This window comes from Asterias amurensis, chromosome 6 (genome assembly GCF_032118995.1).
Source record: "Asterias amurensis chromosome 6, ASM3211899v1".
NCBI lineage: Eukaryota > Metazoa > Echinodermata > Asteroidea > Forcipulatida > Asteriidae > Asterias > Asterias amurensis.
Genome location: NC_092653.1, coordinates 12706759 through 12722678, shown reverse-complemented (window position 1 = coordinate 12722678; position 15920 = coordinate 12706759). Strand labels below are relative to the sequence as shown.

Genomic DNA, 15920 nt, shown 5'->3' with positions numbered 1-15920 from the left:
CTTATATATAACTCTATGGTCTAGGGTGATAGAAAGGTAGTCTTGGTACCATACAGCCTGCAAAGATATATATATGAACAGAAGCATGTTCTCTAAAACTGAAACCCGGCAAAAACATAACATACACAGCAAAATACATGTAGAATGCACATTGTTTAGTTTTCATAAACACTCACTGAAGTTTCATAAAGGAGTTGTGGAAAGTATAGCCACATTGCACCAACATTTACAAATGGTGTAAAATGTTCTCCCCTTAAAGCCATTGGACCCTTTCGGTACAGAAAAAAAAAAAGTTCACAGATTTACAAATAACTTACAGGGTTTACAGAAGGGAGTGGTGAAAGACTTCTCTTGAAATATTATTCCATGAAATGCTTTACTTTTTGAGAAAACAGTAAAACAATATAAATTCTCGTTAGCGAGAATTACGGATTTATTTTAAACACATGTCATGACACGGCGAAACGCGCAGAAACAAGGGTGGGTTTTCCCGTTATTTTCTCCCGACTCCGATGACCGATTAAGCCTAAATTTTCACAGGTTTGTTATTTGATATAGAAGTTGTGATACACGAAGTGTGGGCCCTGGACAATACTGTTTACCGAAAGGGTCCAATGGCTTTAAATGACCTTCTGTAAACAAAACTGAGAAACAAGAAATCCTAAAACATTTCAATATTTCAGAGAGCATAAATAATTGCATCGGAGCTAAAGAAATATAATTTGGTTTGATCGTACACAGATGTGTGACCTGTGGACTCCAGGCTTGTATTGAATATTATGATTTAACACTTCCATGGATGTCTGTTGCACTGTAGACTCAGGATTTTCCCGAGTTCTGTGAACAAAATCCCAGGCATTTGCCAACCGAGAGCAAATATCTTACTAACTTGACCACTGAAATAGCCCGGTAGCTAGAGGCAGTTTGAATCCTTTATTTTAACCTGTTTCTTAAAGGAACACGTTGCCTTGGATCGGACGAGTTGGTCAAAACAAAAGCGTTTGTAACCGTTTTTTATAAAATGCATATGGTTGGAAAGATGTTTTAAAAGTAGAATACAATGACCCACACAAGTTTGCCTCGAAATTGCATGGTTTTCCTTCTACTGTGCGAACTAACATGGTCGGCCATTTATGGGAGTCAAAATTTTGACCCCCCATAAATGGCCGGCGTGTTAGTCGACGAGGTAAAAGGAAAACCACGCAATTTCGAGGCATGTTTGTGTGGATCATTGTATTCTACTTTTACAACATCTTTCTACCCATATGCATTTTATAAAAAACGGTTACAAACGCTTTTCAAAGACCAACTCGACCGATCCAAGGCAACGTGTTCCTTTAAGCAGACATTTGGTGCAGTGCAGTGCAGGTTTTGTATGAAGCAAGGATACTCTGTATAAGATATGAAAAGGTTTGCGGTAACACCATGTAATGACTATCTCTAATCAGTTGGGGTGGTTCTGAAAAGAACCATTGGTTTCAACTCGACGTTCCGATCGGTATGCTCTGATCGTAAACTCTGTTTAGTTTAATTCGTTTGCGGCTTGAAGAGATGTTTGTTCCGTCTGACGACTCAAAGTTTGGATGAAGTTGTCTTGTCGACAAACTCTTTCCACCAAGTGGGTCGTTCTAAGCTCCCTGGAGCCTCCAGGAAGGATGAGTAAAGGCGTTTGTATACCTACAAAACAATATAAGAAATTAATCAACAATACTATCATCATCAGTTTCCTTAAAGGCACTGGACACTTCGGTAACTGTCAAAGACAGTATTTAATTATTTATTTACTTGTCCCTTTATTAGGGGCTTCGTATTTTTGCCACCTTTTGGTCAATAAGTCTAGAATGAACAGGAACATGAAACCACAAACGTCATGTTCAAAAGAGCTTAAAAATTTGACATTTTTAGTAATTGTAAAATACCACTATTATCACTAAGTGTATCCCAACATATACATACTAAAACAACAACTCTGTGAAAATGTTGACACAATTGGTCATCGAAGTTGCAAGAAAATAATGAAGGAAAATACACCCTTATAAAACAAATTTGTGTGCTTTCAGATGCCTAACAAATAATTAAAGACTACTAGCCGGCCGTCGATTTCACAAAACTCTTCCTAACTTAAAACTAATCTTATGACTTAGGACAAGTCCCAACCCTGCACTGTAGCATGCAGACCTTAAGATTAATCCTAAGTTATGATGAGTTACTCGTCCTAATTTGAGATAAGACGTGTCCCAACTCTTTGTGAAACCGACCCGTGAAGCCTTTATATATTTTAGTAAGAAATTGCCTCTTTCTCAAAATCTATGTTACTTCAGCGGAAGGCGTTTCAGAGGAAGTGTTTTTACTATCAGCAGCTCTCCAATGCTCGTTTACCAAGTACCGAGCAAGAAAAGAAGATTGGGTTTGGGGTGGAAGGGGGTGGGGAGCTATACTGACCTGCCCATCTGATGCACCAATTGTTGAGTTGAGGACGAAATCAGGAGGAGCAAAGACATCTACAAGAGCCACGGCTTCATCTTTGAGTTGAGAGCAGAGGGTTAAGATGGCATTGCGAATCAGATTAGATGGCTGACTGCCGGTGAAGAAACCTCCTGGGGAGGGATAGTAAAAAAAATAGCTCGTCAGTAGTACATTCATAACTGTTGATTTTTTTAGAAAAACTTGTCACGAGACAAAGAAAATAATACAATCACGGTGTGCTAACAACTATATGAACCATGTATATGCTGCAGAAACATGGACATCATCAAAATACCTAGGTAGAAACAGACTACAAACACGGCCAAGGAAAATGATACATGTAAATTCAAACTTAAGCGGCAAGTTGTGATTAAACAAGTCCTTGTATCGGACATTATTCAAAATTAACTCACAAATGGCTTCATTAGAAATAGCCTTATAATACCTCACTCTGTTCAACAGAGTGTGGGTTTGATTCCAGGTCATGACACTTGTGTACCGGAGCAAGACACCTAACTATAATTGCTTTTCCACCCAAGGGTAAATGGGCAGAGATGGTTCTTGTGATTAATTTAACTTAGTACAGGCGCACATTTTTGCACAGACTGTATACTCCCCAGGGAGCTGAGATGGTTTAAGGAATGAATTAAATGGCACAGTGACCGGGGGAAGTAATGTTGGAAGTGCTTTGAGGAGCTCTTCGGATGTGAAAAGTGCTAAATAAAAAATCAACAAATAATATTATTATTATTATCATACCTTGATACAATGTTGCTGCATGTTTTTCCAGACTCCATAGTCCATACAAACTACACATCTTCAGCAGCACTGCTTTGAGGGAGGGGGCCATGTCGTTACTGTGACAATACTTGTAAAAAGCTTCAAGTGTTGTGTGCTGAAACAAAATAATATATACCGGTACAACTAAGCACTAGTTTGTATTTAAAAAGTATTATACAGGATTGGGTAGTTCCGACATTGCATGGTGAGGTATCAATATATATTTGGTTTGCGGTAACATCAGGAGTGTATCTACTTGCCAGGTAGAGTTTGTTCTTTTGAAAACTTGTCTTGCTTTATACTCTACTACAGCCGAGTAAATTTTCAGAATTCGGGAGACTTCTCAGTTCTGACCTGTCCTGCTTTATAACCACTACCTAGGTGGAAGGTGGAAAATTGACCAGGACTAATACTTTAGCTTTAATGGATCGAGGGGACTTCACTTGTAACTTCACTGTCGCGGAGTGAGTTCTTAAATGGTCTCAACGTTTCGACTAGCTTGCTCTAGTCATCGTCAGAAGACTGGTAACTCTTTGTCTACTGTCTTTTGAGGTATTGTCAAACTGATGAGCTTACCTCGATATAAGCAATAGCGAGTGATCGACAGTAGTACACCTGGCTATCATTGCGTGCCGTGAATAGATCTTTGCCACGTTGGATTTCTGTCTTCACTTTGGCCATACTCTCCTGTAGTAGATAAACCACTAACCACTTGTAGACAGCAAGAGGGACTTCAAAGAGGCAAGAATAAAAGAAATTCAATTATTATACCAGCCTGACTTACATAAGACTGGTTCATGCAAAATAAAGCAATATTTTTGCGCATGCCTGGAATTTTTGTTTCCTCTGGGAAAACAAGGAAGGTAGTTGTAGCACTTAAAGGCAGGGTATAGACCCCTTGCAGTTGGCGCCATCTTTGATGAAAACGCGCATGCGTGAACGGCAATCGTTGGCTGAGATCGTGCGCAATGTGTACACGCATGCTTTTGTTCTACATCAAAGATGGTGGTCACAAATTTGCTTCACATTCGTTTCATGACCTCGTTAAACTTCCTTGTGGAGTATTTAGGAGTACCAAGTACCAGGTGCTAAAGTTCCAAGTACCAAGTTTTAGCATTAAGTATGAACTGGGTTTAACATTGAGATATACAGAAGGATACATTGTGATATTCCTTACCCTCAGGAGCCAAGACCTCTCTCTCTGTGGTGCAATTAAACCTCCTTGGTAGAATATTCTCCATATCATCCATGAAGTCAACCGTTTCCATGGTGGACCACATCGCCTCTCCATCTACAGATTTAAAGACAGTAACAGACTTTAGTTAAAGACATTGGACACTGTTGGCAATTGTCAAAGACAAGTCTTCTTACTTGGTGTATCTCAACATATGCATAAAGTAACAAACCTGTGAAAATTTGAGCTCAATTGGTCATCGAAGTTAGGGCATGTAGGAGAAAAAAAACCTTGTCACACGAAGTTACGTGCTTTCAGATGCTTGATTCTGAGGTCTCGAAATCAAATTTGTGGAAAATTACTTCATTCTCGAAAACTACTTGAGAAGACTTTTCAGGCTATATCTAAAAAACTCTGATTTTTCAAAGGGCAAAAAAATAAATTGAGAAATCAGACAAAAGTAGGAAGAATATCATGCCTGGTCCAATCCCATAGGATGTGGCAATATTGGTAAAGTATCTTGCTGAAGGACACATTGACCATGACCGGGACTCGAACCCCACTCTATACTGATCAGAAACGCCAGATCCTGTGTACAGTCACTGCATGTCAAATGAGAAGTATCTGACCTTTCCGATAACAGTAACCCCCCTTGCACATTTAGAGGCAGTGGACACTATTGGTAATTGTCAAAGACTAGCCTTCACAGTTTGTGTATCTCAACATATGCATAAAATAACAATCCCGTGAAAATTTTGACACAATTCTTCAAGAGAGTTGAAAGAGAATAATGAAAAAAAAAACATCTTTGATGCACAACTTTTTTATGATTTCAGATGTCTAAAAATGCTTCAGGCCTGAAGTATTTTATTAATATTGGAGGACGAAATTACCTCTTTCTGAAATATTACCTCAGAGGGAGCCATTTTTCACAAATTTTTACTATCAACAGTTCTCCTGTTGCTTGTTACGAAGAAAGTTTTGATGCCAACAATTATTTTGAGTAATTACCAATATTGTGCAGTGCCTTTAAATCAAAATCAACTTATACATGTACCTATGCTAATTTTCAATAAATTGAACCATTTTAAAAGTATCATCTGCTGTTTTTGCTCAGCCACTCTGCATTCCTATCTCACCCTACTTCCTTCCTACTGACAACCCAGAACACAGACATCAACTTACCTGTCTTCTTAGCTTGAGCTAGACTGATCAAGAAGTTGCTTGTTTGTATCAGCAAGACGTTATTGTCACCTTCGTAGGTACAGTTAGGGTCATGGTCATTGCGAATCTCACCAAAGCCACTCGCTGCAAAAACAGTCAGAGAAAAGGTCAATATAAGTATAGGTTTTCCCTCCCAATTTTGACAAAAATGCATTCGTTTATTCAATTTCCTTTGAGGAAATGAATGCTGCGTTGAATCAGCATTAAACAGTCGAAAAGAGTAATTCAACTTCAACAGTTTAGCATGCACTGATCAAATAAGATCATTTATTTAGTAAAAGCCAACAGCAAGAGCTGGTCAGCCATTCAATTTCATCAAGTGTGAATAGGTGGTAGAAATCCAACTTAAAAATGGTTAAAGTATAGTCTTGAATGCCTATAAATGCAACATAATGACTAGAGACAAATTTGAAAAAAAGAAAAAATAAAAATCATGTGTGACTGAAAACGAAATGGAATGCATACCATAATATCTAGATCATTGGTCATTTTGGTTGATAAGAAGTTTGCAAAGGCTAATTTTATTTTCTCATCATTGATATTACTAATTAATTATTACCTCATTATTATGGACTTACCCCAGAGGAATCCATGGCCACCACATGCTTCTCTACATTCCTGTATAGCATTCCTGGCTGTCCATGTTGTGAGTGGTTTATTGGCGCTGGTCAAAGCGTGGATCTCACGACTCATCATCACCTAACAACAACAACAACATCGGATGGAATCAAAATTGGCCAGTAACAGGGTCACCGTGGTCCAGTGGTTAGACTTCAGGACTTGCAGTGACAAGGTGGTGGGTTCGAATCCCCCAAGCTAACCGCTGATTTCACAATGACTAGAATAAGTATTGTCGTCTAGTTACTGGTTCCGGATTCTTTTATTTTATGCAATTAGTAATCATCGTTAAAGCCATTATACACTTTCGGTAAACAGTATATTGTCCAAGTCCCACACTTGGTGTATCACAACTTATATATAAAACAACAAACCTGTGAAAATTTAAGCTCAATCGGTCATCGGAGTCGGGAGAAAATAATGGGAAAACCCACTCTTGTTTCCGCTGTGTTTAAAATAAATCCGTAATTCTCGCTATCGAGATATTGTTTGAATTTTTTCTCAGAAAGTAAAGCATTGCATGGAACAATATTTCAAGAGAAGTCTTTCACCATTACCTTCTGTAAACCCTGTAAATTATTTATAAATCTATGAACTTTTTTTTTTTTTTCTGTACCGAAAGTGTATAATGGCCTTAAACCAATTTTGTAGGAGAGAGATTAGCTGTTGCCAGCTTGGTGTTTATATCCCCTTGTGGGAGTATGCAAAGTTCCCTTTGATTGGAAGATCATCTAAACAGCATGACTAGAACACAAAGGCTCTGACCACCCCCCCCCCCCCCTTCACCAGCCAAACACATTGTATGACTGAAAATGTTGCAAACTTTGGTAGAAACAAGGCTTCGCTATGCCTCCAGTAAACTTACCTGTCTTTCACTTTTATCCCCGAGGAATGTATTGATGACAAATTCATTATAGCTCTCGATCATGTGGAATGTGAAAACATGCTGGGCATACATGGCTGCCACATACGGTAGTAATCGCCATTGCTGCAAAGAGAAGAATATTTACACAAAAATAGTAAATTGTCTGACGTTTTCGACCCTAGCAGAAGGATAGAAGGATATTTTATTGGTAGGATTTAAAACTTTGCATGGTGGAAATACGATAAAGAAAGGTTTGCGGTAACACCCATGGTAATACGTGTTCATGAAACTGCAAACTTTCCAATATGATATTAAATTAGTATCACTCTAAGAATTGCATTACAACCAGTAGACGTCGGTTAACGTCCACGCTTAAAACTGGTTTAATTAATATCCAGGGGAAGTTTTGATCAGTATGGTCTGTAGGATTTGAAACTTTGCATTGCAGGAGTATAAGATGAGGTTGTAACTGCAAACCTAAAGTTTCCAGATGACAAGTGATTGATCAGTGGAAACTAATAGACTCAACCTTCAAGACATTTAAGAAACTTTAAGATTGAAGCCTCACGTGAATTGATATTTTGGTGCTTGGAAAAGAGTAGGAAATTATTTGGTTAGCACAAGAGTTGACTTACTTGTTCATACTATGGAGTTTGTTTGGATCGATTTTTCAAGCTATTTAATCACCATTTCCCTGATTTTTTCTCAAGGGCAAAGACAAACCAGAAATCAGACTGAAGCAGGATGAATATCACGCCCAAGTTACTCACCTGCAGTTGATACTCTATAACTGAGATTTCCTTCTCGGCCGTTGGTCCAAACTGTTTGCGTACTGCCGAGTAACGGACGGCGATGCTCAACGCTTTTTTTAAATTGGTGACGGCCATGCTCGCTATCCCGACCCGGCCGGCTGATAGCGCACCCAGTGCTGTGCTAAACCTCTTTGTTGGATCCTACGTATGCAAATTGGTCATGTTAAATGTTAAAAAACAATTTGTGTTTCGTATAATTACCAATTATGCAGTGTGAATTTTGTGTTCATAAAATGTTTTCACAAGCTTTCACAAAGTTGTCTTCATCATTGTCTTTCTTGTGGGATTTGAGGCATCTTGCTTCTCTTGCTGTTTATTCTACTGCTGCGGAGTAGATTTGGAAAAGAGTGGATCACTAAAAAGAGTGTTTCTAATCATTGAATCATTGGTCAACACTAAATTCCAGAGGTCAAGTGTACTTGACAAAAAGCAGCCTGACCTTATACGGTGTGACATAGTCACCCTCCGGGGTCACATCGCTCCCTCTGTTCAACAGATTCACCCTTGGAATACGATAATTCTTGAAAGACACAAAACTGAAGAAAAGGAACAAAATACAAAAAGCTATCAGTAAAGCAAAGCAGAGATGACCACTAGTACGCGTTAATAGACCTTCAAGGAGGCAGCTATTACACACAATTTAATTCAAAACAACAACCCTGTACTAAGTTTGCATAACTCCACGCATTTGAAGATGTTTTAACAGTTTCTTCTTTCTTTTGAAGAAACTGCAAATACAAATTTTAGAAACAATCACTGCAGCAGGCATGACATTTTTTTTTTAGAAGAAAAGGTTATTTTCATTCCGCCTGGAATGCAATGCTGGATGGTCATATGCTTAGTATCTTAAACATGTGTACAGCTCCAGCATGTTTGACCATGGTGTTGCAAGGAGAAATGTGTCGATAATGAGAAGTTGCCAAAGAAAATCTATGCACAGCATATCCATGATAATGAACACTTTACTATTTCTCTAAATGTGATGATTGCAGCAACTTATGCTCAGTTCACTGAAAACGTTTCTTACCCATTGTCGAGGCCATTCTGGCCCATCTTCTTGCCCATGTCTCCGACCACCAATCCTGGGTAGCTGTGGAGGGTCTTGGGGTCCCGTATGGGTACAATGAATGGATGTAACCCGTGCCGTACCCCATCGGGGGTGTAGAGCTGGGCGTATAGGAGTGTGTGGGTGGCCGTCTTTCCTAATACACCCACCCAGCATTTTGTGGCCTCAATGTCGGGGGTGTTGATTACAAACTCCTGAAAGAAAGAATCCAGTGCGGACGTAAACAACTTGGTATAAGTCAGACATCCTCTTTTTTGGAAGAGTGCATTTCAACCTCTAGTTCAAATAGTGGCAGTTTGCAGTACATTTTGGTTGGTCTCTAAAGGGTTAATGATACATAAACTGCCAGACAAGAAGGAGCACTCTAATTACACGTAAGAATGATGTAAACAATGCAAATCCCTGGTGATTGCGCAATCTGGCCGCCTAACTTTCTTGCTGTTAACCTGTGAAGTACTGTGCGCTTACGCCAAGTATATTTTATCTGCAATAGTTAGCATGAAAAATTTCCTAAAATTTAACCAGGGCTATGAAATTGGCCCCTGGTGTTGTTATACAACTTATCTAATTCTTTGAAACGGAATAATGCTTTCAGAGTTGTCTTTCGTCGATTTTAAAATGTTGCCCAGCTGCAGGAGGTTAGCAGTAATAATAATGACTTCTTATACAGACAGCATTGCCACAGGGGTTCTCCACGGCGAAGAGAGGCGCACTTCCTTGCTGCAGGAGAAGAGGCAGAGGAGGAAATTGCAAGTAGCAGCCCTCACCCCTATGTCAGCCCCCTCCCCGTATGTCTGCAACAACTGTGGCAGAGACTGCCATGCAAGAATCGGACTTCTCAGCCACAGTCGCAGCTGCAAGAGAGAAGACAACCCCCCGGGCGCAGTCCATCGTCAGTATTCACAGATGGATGCCTACTACTATACAGACAGCGTTCATGTCTATCACTCAGTGACGATCGAGGCACTTCAGCATTCTCCTACAAGGTATGTGGCACTACGTTTAAAGTAAGGTATTGTGGTGCAATATGCAGCCAATCAAACCAGGAACACGCGGGGCGAACCCTCTCTCTTTTATGATAAATGCACTTGGTTCTCTTACGTGCATTAAAACTAACTTGTTCAATTCTTTGTAGATCTTTACCCCCATTCTGCAGCTTGGTACTTTCTGTTAATTGTGTTTGTTTCTCATGTTTATTTCTGCTTTGTTGTGCTTATTTTGTTTATATGTTTATTGTTCTTTGTTTTTTGGTGCTGTTGCCCTGGTTTACTATAGTCTTCATCAGGACACCAACACCATGCGCTTAGAAACGTCGTATTTAGCACGGTATACATAATATTATTATGATTTTGTGATGGTGTTCCGTTACTCTACTTACCTGTGTCTTTGGATCATACGTAGCTGTGGTTCTGACTGCTTTGGTGTTACTGCCATGGGAAAGCTCTGTCATTGAGAAAGACCCACTGATCTACAGGCAGAATCAAAAGTACAAAAATAGGTTATTTTGTGCTGCAATAACGTTGGGACTTAAATTAATGGGGAAAATCCACAAGACCACAGAACTGGTAGCTCAGAACCTAGTAACTGGACTGGGATGTTATTTACAAGACCTGCAGCTGATTTCATGAAACTTTACGTAACTGCGTAAGTCCACTTGCGCAACGTTTATGGCGTAACACTTCCGCAACGTTTATGGCGCAACTTGCTGGAAAGTACTCAGTATACAGTGCTTACATACATCGGTGTATGGGTAAAACCAAAATTAATATTCTTTACCTCTGATGCAAATTTCCATCGTCTATTATTTCATCATTAGTTGCATCATGTAACCCATCCTTTTATACTAAACATCCTTTGTCCGTGTCACTTCACTCCTATTGGTTCATAGCCACCAATATTGTTTCTGAAATAGAAACTTTGATTGGCTGTTATTTTCCCGATTCTTTCTGGATCCTTCCCTTAATCCCTTTCCCCTCTCTTTTTCTATAAATGGATATGTATTTGTTTGTACTTGTTTTATGCCTCTGAAGAAGGTCCAGTTTGGATCGAAAGCTAAGGCCATCTACCCTACTCATTATATGAAACAAAAACAATGATATACATGTACTACTAAGTTGGGCTGGGATCTTATTTAAGTACTTACTTCAAAGCTGGAGGCTTGGTCTCTGAACTTGAGGTGTCGCTCTGTGCCCAGACTCATTATGGAGCCACCAAACATCTGTAAGGAAATCAATTATATTTTATGATAAATTTTAAGGCACATTTTTGTCCATAAATGGTTCTTTTTGGAACAATGTATCACATGTTGTCTAAATAATCTCGTGTTGAAACATGCAACTTGGTTTCAAATACTTTGAAAAACAACAATAGAAACTCTGTCGGACAACAATATTTGTTTTATGATTTTTCAGTCTGCCATGGCACCCAACATGCCCAAAATGAGCATTCTCCAATAGTTGTCGTCTGCCGGTCGAATGCCCAATGTACTAAGGAAAAATTGCGACTGGCTATGTAGTTCCGTTTTAAAAATCATCGACATTATATGAAACATGGTAAACAAAGGAAAGTGACCAACTAAATAAAACAACTAGCTGTGGGCAAACTCCTCCTACTGACATACAGTACAACACAAAGGGAGAGTCATATAGGGCTAAAAGTTTCCATAAACGGACCCTCATACATGTATCTAGGCATCTGTACCTGTGTACAGCACAGAGAAAGAGTCCTACACTGGCCTGATACTTCATGGAGGCAACAAAAGCGATTGCCTCCCTGATACCTGGTCATTGCCTTGGTGCCCTTGAAACGCTTCGGTAGAAATTTACAATTCCTTTTTCAGGAAGAAAATGCCTTAGTGCCCTTGCCCTATCAAAAACGAAGCATACATGTACATGTAGTGTACAGGCCAGGGCTCAATTTCATAGCACTGCTTAGCGGTCGATTTTGTGCTTACTGTGCAATTTCTATTTCATAGCGCTGCTGCTAACCCGTAAGCACACTAAAAGGCATGCTAACCTTTCGGTGCTTACCGCACGAAAATAAATGACGTAACAATGCAAATCCTTGGTAAACACGCAATATGGCCGACCAATTTTTCTGCTTAACCTGTGAAATACGCTAAGGCTTAAGTAATTTGTTCTGCTACAGTAAGCACGCAAATTTGCTTACTGTTAAGCAGCGCTATAAAATTGAGCCCCGGTCCTAGCTAACCTGATAGTTGAGGATGTACTTGGCCGACAGCGACCAGTTGAACATGCCCAGACCGTTGATCATCCACTGCATCTGGGTCATGTTCTCCATCAGCTTCTCCCATGGTAGGATGTTAAGATTCATGAGATGCTGAAGACGTCTCTGGGTAGCCTCTCGCTCATCGGCCATCGTTGTGTCATGACGGAGATGCTGGAAGACCGGTTCCTTCTCCATCATGCTCCATAGATCACGCTGATGAGGTAAGGGTTACACCATGCGGTCAAATTTTGAAAGAGCACCTTTGCGTAGTAAATACTGACTTGGTTGAGGCCTACTCAAAGGCAGTGGACACTATTGTTGGTAATTACTCACAATAATTATTACATGTAGCATAAAACCTTACTTGGTAACGGGTAATGGGGAGTTGTTGATAGAACATTATGAGAAACGGCTCCCTCTGAAGTAACTTAGTTTTCAAGAAATAAGTCTTTTTCTACGAATTTGATTTTGAGCCCTCAGAATTAGATTTGGAGGTTTCCAAATCGAGCTCCTAAAAGCACACAACTTCGTCCAACAGGGGTGTTTTTTCTTTCAATACTTGCAACTTGCAACCAATTGAGCTCAAATTTTCACAAGTTTCAATTGTTATGTTATGCATGTGTTGAGACACACCAAGTGAGAAGACTGGTCTTTGACATTTACCAATAGTGTCCAGTCTCTATAATTAGTAATGAATTAAAACAAAGGAACCCTGAAACCTGGCAGTGTAACCTGTTGGCCAGAAGTACTTGGTTTGCAGTAAAACCATGAAGCTACTTTGATGTGTAGATATTAGGTTATTTGGAAACTTGGTCATGCTTTTTATTCTACTACCAATCGCGGAAAATATTTCGGAATTTGGAAGCTGACAAAAAATGCCCTGCTTATTTACTGCTACCTGGGCAGAAGGTGTAGGAAATCGGCTGGGACTACTACTACTGTAGTGGATCAAAGAACTTCTTCATAAATTGTTAAAACCTTTTTTTAAATTTCACCGAGCTGAGGCCCTTCCTCAAAAATAAAAAAACGGCATCTTAAAAAGTGTTTTTATTTTTACCTTAAATCTGATTGCATCTTCACCCTCCATGAGTAGCTTCAAATGCTTCCAATTAAAGGAAGCCTTCTTACGATACACGTCTAAGGGACCAGTGGGCATACAAGGTACCAGTGTCTTCCAGTCGTCTGGCACGACAGGGCCATCTGTTACCGCTTGGGACTCCATTCTTCCTGGAAAGTGAGCTTCAGTCAATTTCTAAAACTAAATCGAGAAAACAACACCAACATCAATTTCAAAAGAGTTCTCGCCTACAGTCTTGCGCCTAAATTCCATGTGCCCGTCAAGTTTTGTGTAAACAAACCTGATACATGTACATGCCTGTATGATCTTAACCCTCCATCCTCCCAACGGTCTTCTATCTAAGGCCGTAGCTACTCCTAGAACAATGATAAGACCCATACTGTAGTCATAGTTCTATAGGAGTAGAGAATAGGGTTACTATGTACAATGCAACTACAATGTAGTGACCTCCCACTGGGGATGCTGTAAGTGTTAAGCCCGGTTTCATACATGTATGTACTTCCTGCGAATGTGTATGTGGTACGAATGTTGACGCCACAAATTTCGCAAACAAATTCCCACCGAGTTGCCCCGTGCTCAACTCACTTGCGAATATCGCTGCGAAAGGAGGGTTGTGACATCAAATTCACGTCAGATTTGCTTTGCATTCACATTCGCAGGAAGTATGAACCGGGCTTAATGCATATTTTTTTCCCTTGCAGACGAAGGGGCCCTAACATAGAGAAACTGCAGTCAAGCCCCACCCCCCCCACCCCCAATGTCTTTTTGATCGCCTCCCCTCCCATGCCATGCAGTCCCCTTCAAGTTCAACTCTGAGAATCTAGGGTAGGCAGATATGAGATAGAGAGACCTTAAATTTATTATGTCTTTAATATGAGCAGCTGTCATTGTTAAAAACAAGTACAGATCGGCCCAAGTTGGGTCAGTAAAAATGATATACATGTATGTATGATGTACATGTAGCCTAGTAGGTTGTTGTGGCTCTCCAGTCCATGATACATGAAGATACATTTGTAAATTGTATTTGTACGGTAGTGTTTGTATTGTACTACTAGTACTACTACTAAATTGTTGGCTACTTGAGTCTCACCAAACAATCACAATGCTCACATCCAGTCTTAGCCCATCTTGTTGAGCTGTTAATGGCTCTCTTTTAAGTTTAACATCGGTTTCACCAATGGCGACAGTGATGAGACCGATGTTAAAAGCGGAGCCATTAATTTAACAGCTCAACATCAACGAACAAGGTCCAGTCTCTGATTGATGTGAAGCTTCTAACTAAATTCTACCTGAGGTACCTCCACCATGGTCTAAAATTTTTACCTACAACTACATGTGTGTACCTACACATCATATGTACATGTTTTAACCAGCAGCAGCAGGCGTGATAAGTTCTATTTTTCTATTCTATTTCTTGTTCTTACTTAGACTTTATGGATAGTCACTGATGGTCAAACCATGAGAAGAGGAAAGGAACAACATTTGACTTACGTGTACCAGGGCTTTTTTACACACCTTAAACTGGTGACTTGTCAGGCAATACAAAGTCCACTTGGTTTAGAGGGTCTGTCTAGATGTCTAGCGTGTAATTTTGATCGCATGATTTTTTATTTTTGTCGACAGTGACAACGTGTGAAACAGCCCCCTCTACTGCTCAATATCTGTGTGTACTACGCCAGTCTGATACCCAATCAATGCACGTTTACATCAACTCCCTTTGCGTTTGGGTAGAAGGGTACCATTCACACTGCAAGTGGTTCGATTGCTATACCCTGCAAGATATGTTAACAAAAATTTTACCACACAGGCGAAGTAGTATTCTACTCTACTCATTGACCTCTGTGCTTTCTGCGCTACTCCATATAGTACTGTACAAAACCAATGATTGCTGAAACCAACGGAGGGCTAAATAGGGCGCCCTCTGCCTTGTTAATCATGGATCATTATAATGTGTTTGCAGAATAGCATGAGTTTTTATGACGAAAGTGTCAGAGAATGCTACTCAATGCTAAAGCATAGGGACAGAATCTACACAGTGCTAAAGCATAGGGGAAGAATCCTACACAGTGCTAAAGCATAGGGACAGAATCCTACTCAATGCTAAAGCATAGGGCCAGAATCCTACTCAATGCTAAAGCATAGGGACAGAATCCTACACAGTGCTAAAGCATAGGGACAGAATCCTACACAGTGCAAAAGCATAGGGCCAGCATCCTACTCAATGCTAAAGCATAGGGCCAGAATCCTACTCAATGCTAAAGCATAGGGACAGAATCCTACACAGTGCTAAAGCATAGGGCCAGCATCCTACTCAATGCAAAAGCATAGGGCCAGAATCCTACTCAATGCTAAAGCATAGGGACAGAATCCTACACAGTGCTAAAGCATAGGGACAGAATCCTACACAGTGCTAAAGCATAGGGCCAGCATCCTTACTCAATGCTAAAGCATAGGGCCAGAATCCTACTCAATGCTAAAGCATAGGGACAGAATCTTACACAGTGCTAAAGCATAGGGACAGAATCCTACACAGTGCTAAAGCATAGGGCCAGAATGCTACTCAATGCTAAAGCATAGGGCCAGAATCCTACTCAATGCTAAAGCATAGG

General features: G+C 40.1%; 1 protein-coding gene across 3 annotated transcripts; it reads right to left on the bottom strand.

Moving 5' to 3' along the window:
• Nucleotides 1-1262: 1262 nt before the first annotated feature.
• LOC139938322 (peroxisomal acyl-coenzyme A oxidase 3-like) lies at nt 1263-14964 on the bottom strand. Of its 3 annotated transcripts, none has more exons than XM_071933759.1 (16): nt 14827-14964; nt 13291-13491; nt 12216-12446; nt 11149-11223; nt 10384-10473; nt 8967-9199; nt 8379-8475; nt 7898-8080; nt 7128-7250; nt 6223-6343; nt 5606-5728; nt 4424-4537; nt 3823-3977; nt 3226-3361; nt 2443-2597; nt 1263-1677 (listed from the first exon to the last, which is right to left on the bottom strand). In XM_071933759.1, exons 2-16 carry the CDS (start codon nt 13453-13455, stop codon nt 1573-1575), a joined length of 2106 nt encoding a protein of 701 aa, XP_071789860.1. In that variant the 5' UTR covers nt 13456-13491; nt 14827-14964; the 3' UTR covers nt 1263-1572. The 3 variants fall into 3 exon arrangements, with proteins under 3 accessions (XP_071789860.1, XP_071789859.1, XP_071789862.1); XM_071933758.1 differs by having other exon boundaries at nt 14803-14937; XM_071933761.1 differs by having other exon boundaries at nt 13291-13460; nt 14803-14914.
• Nucleotides 14965-15920: the final 956 nt, after the last annotated feature.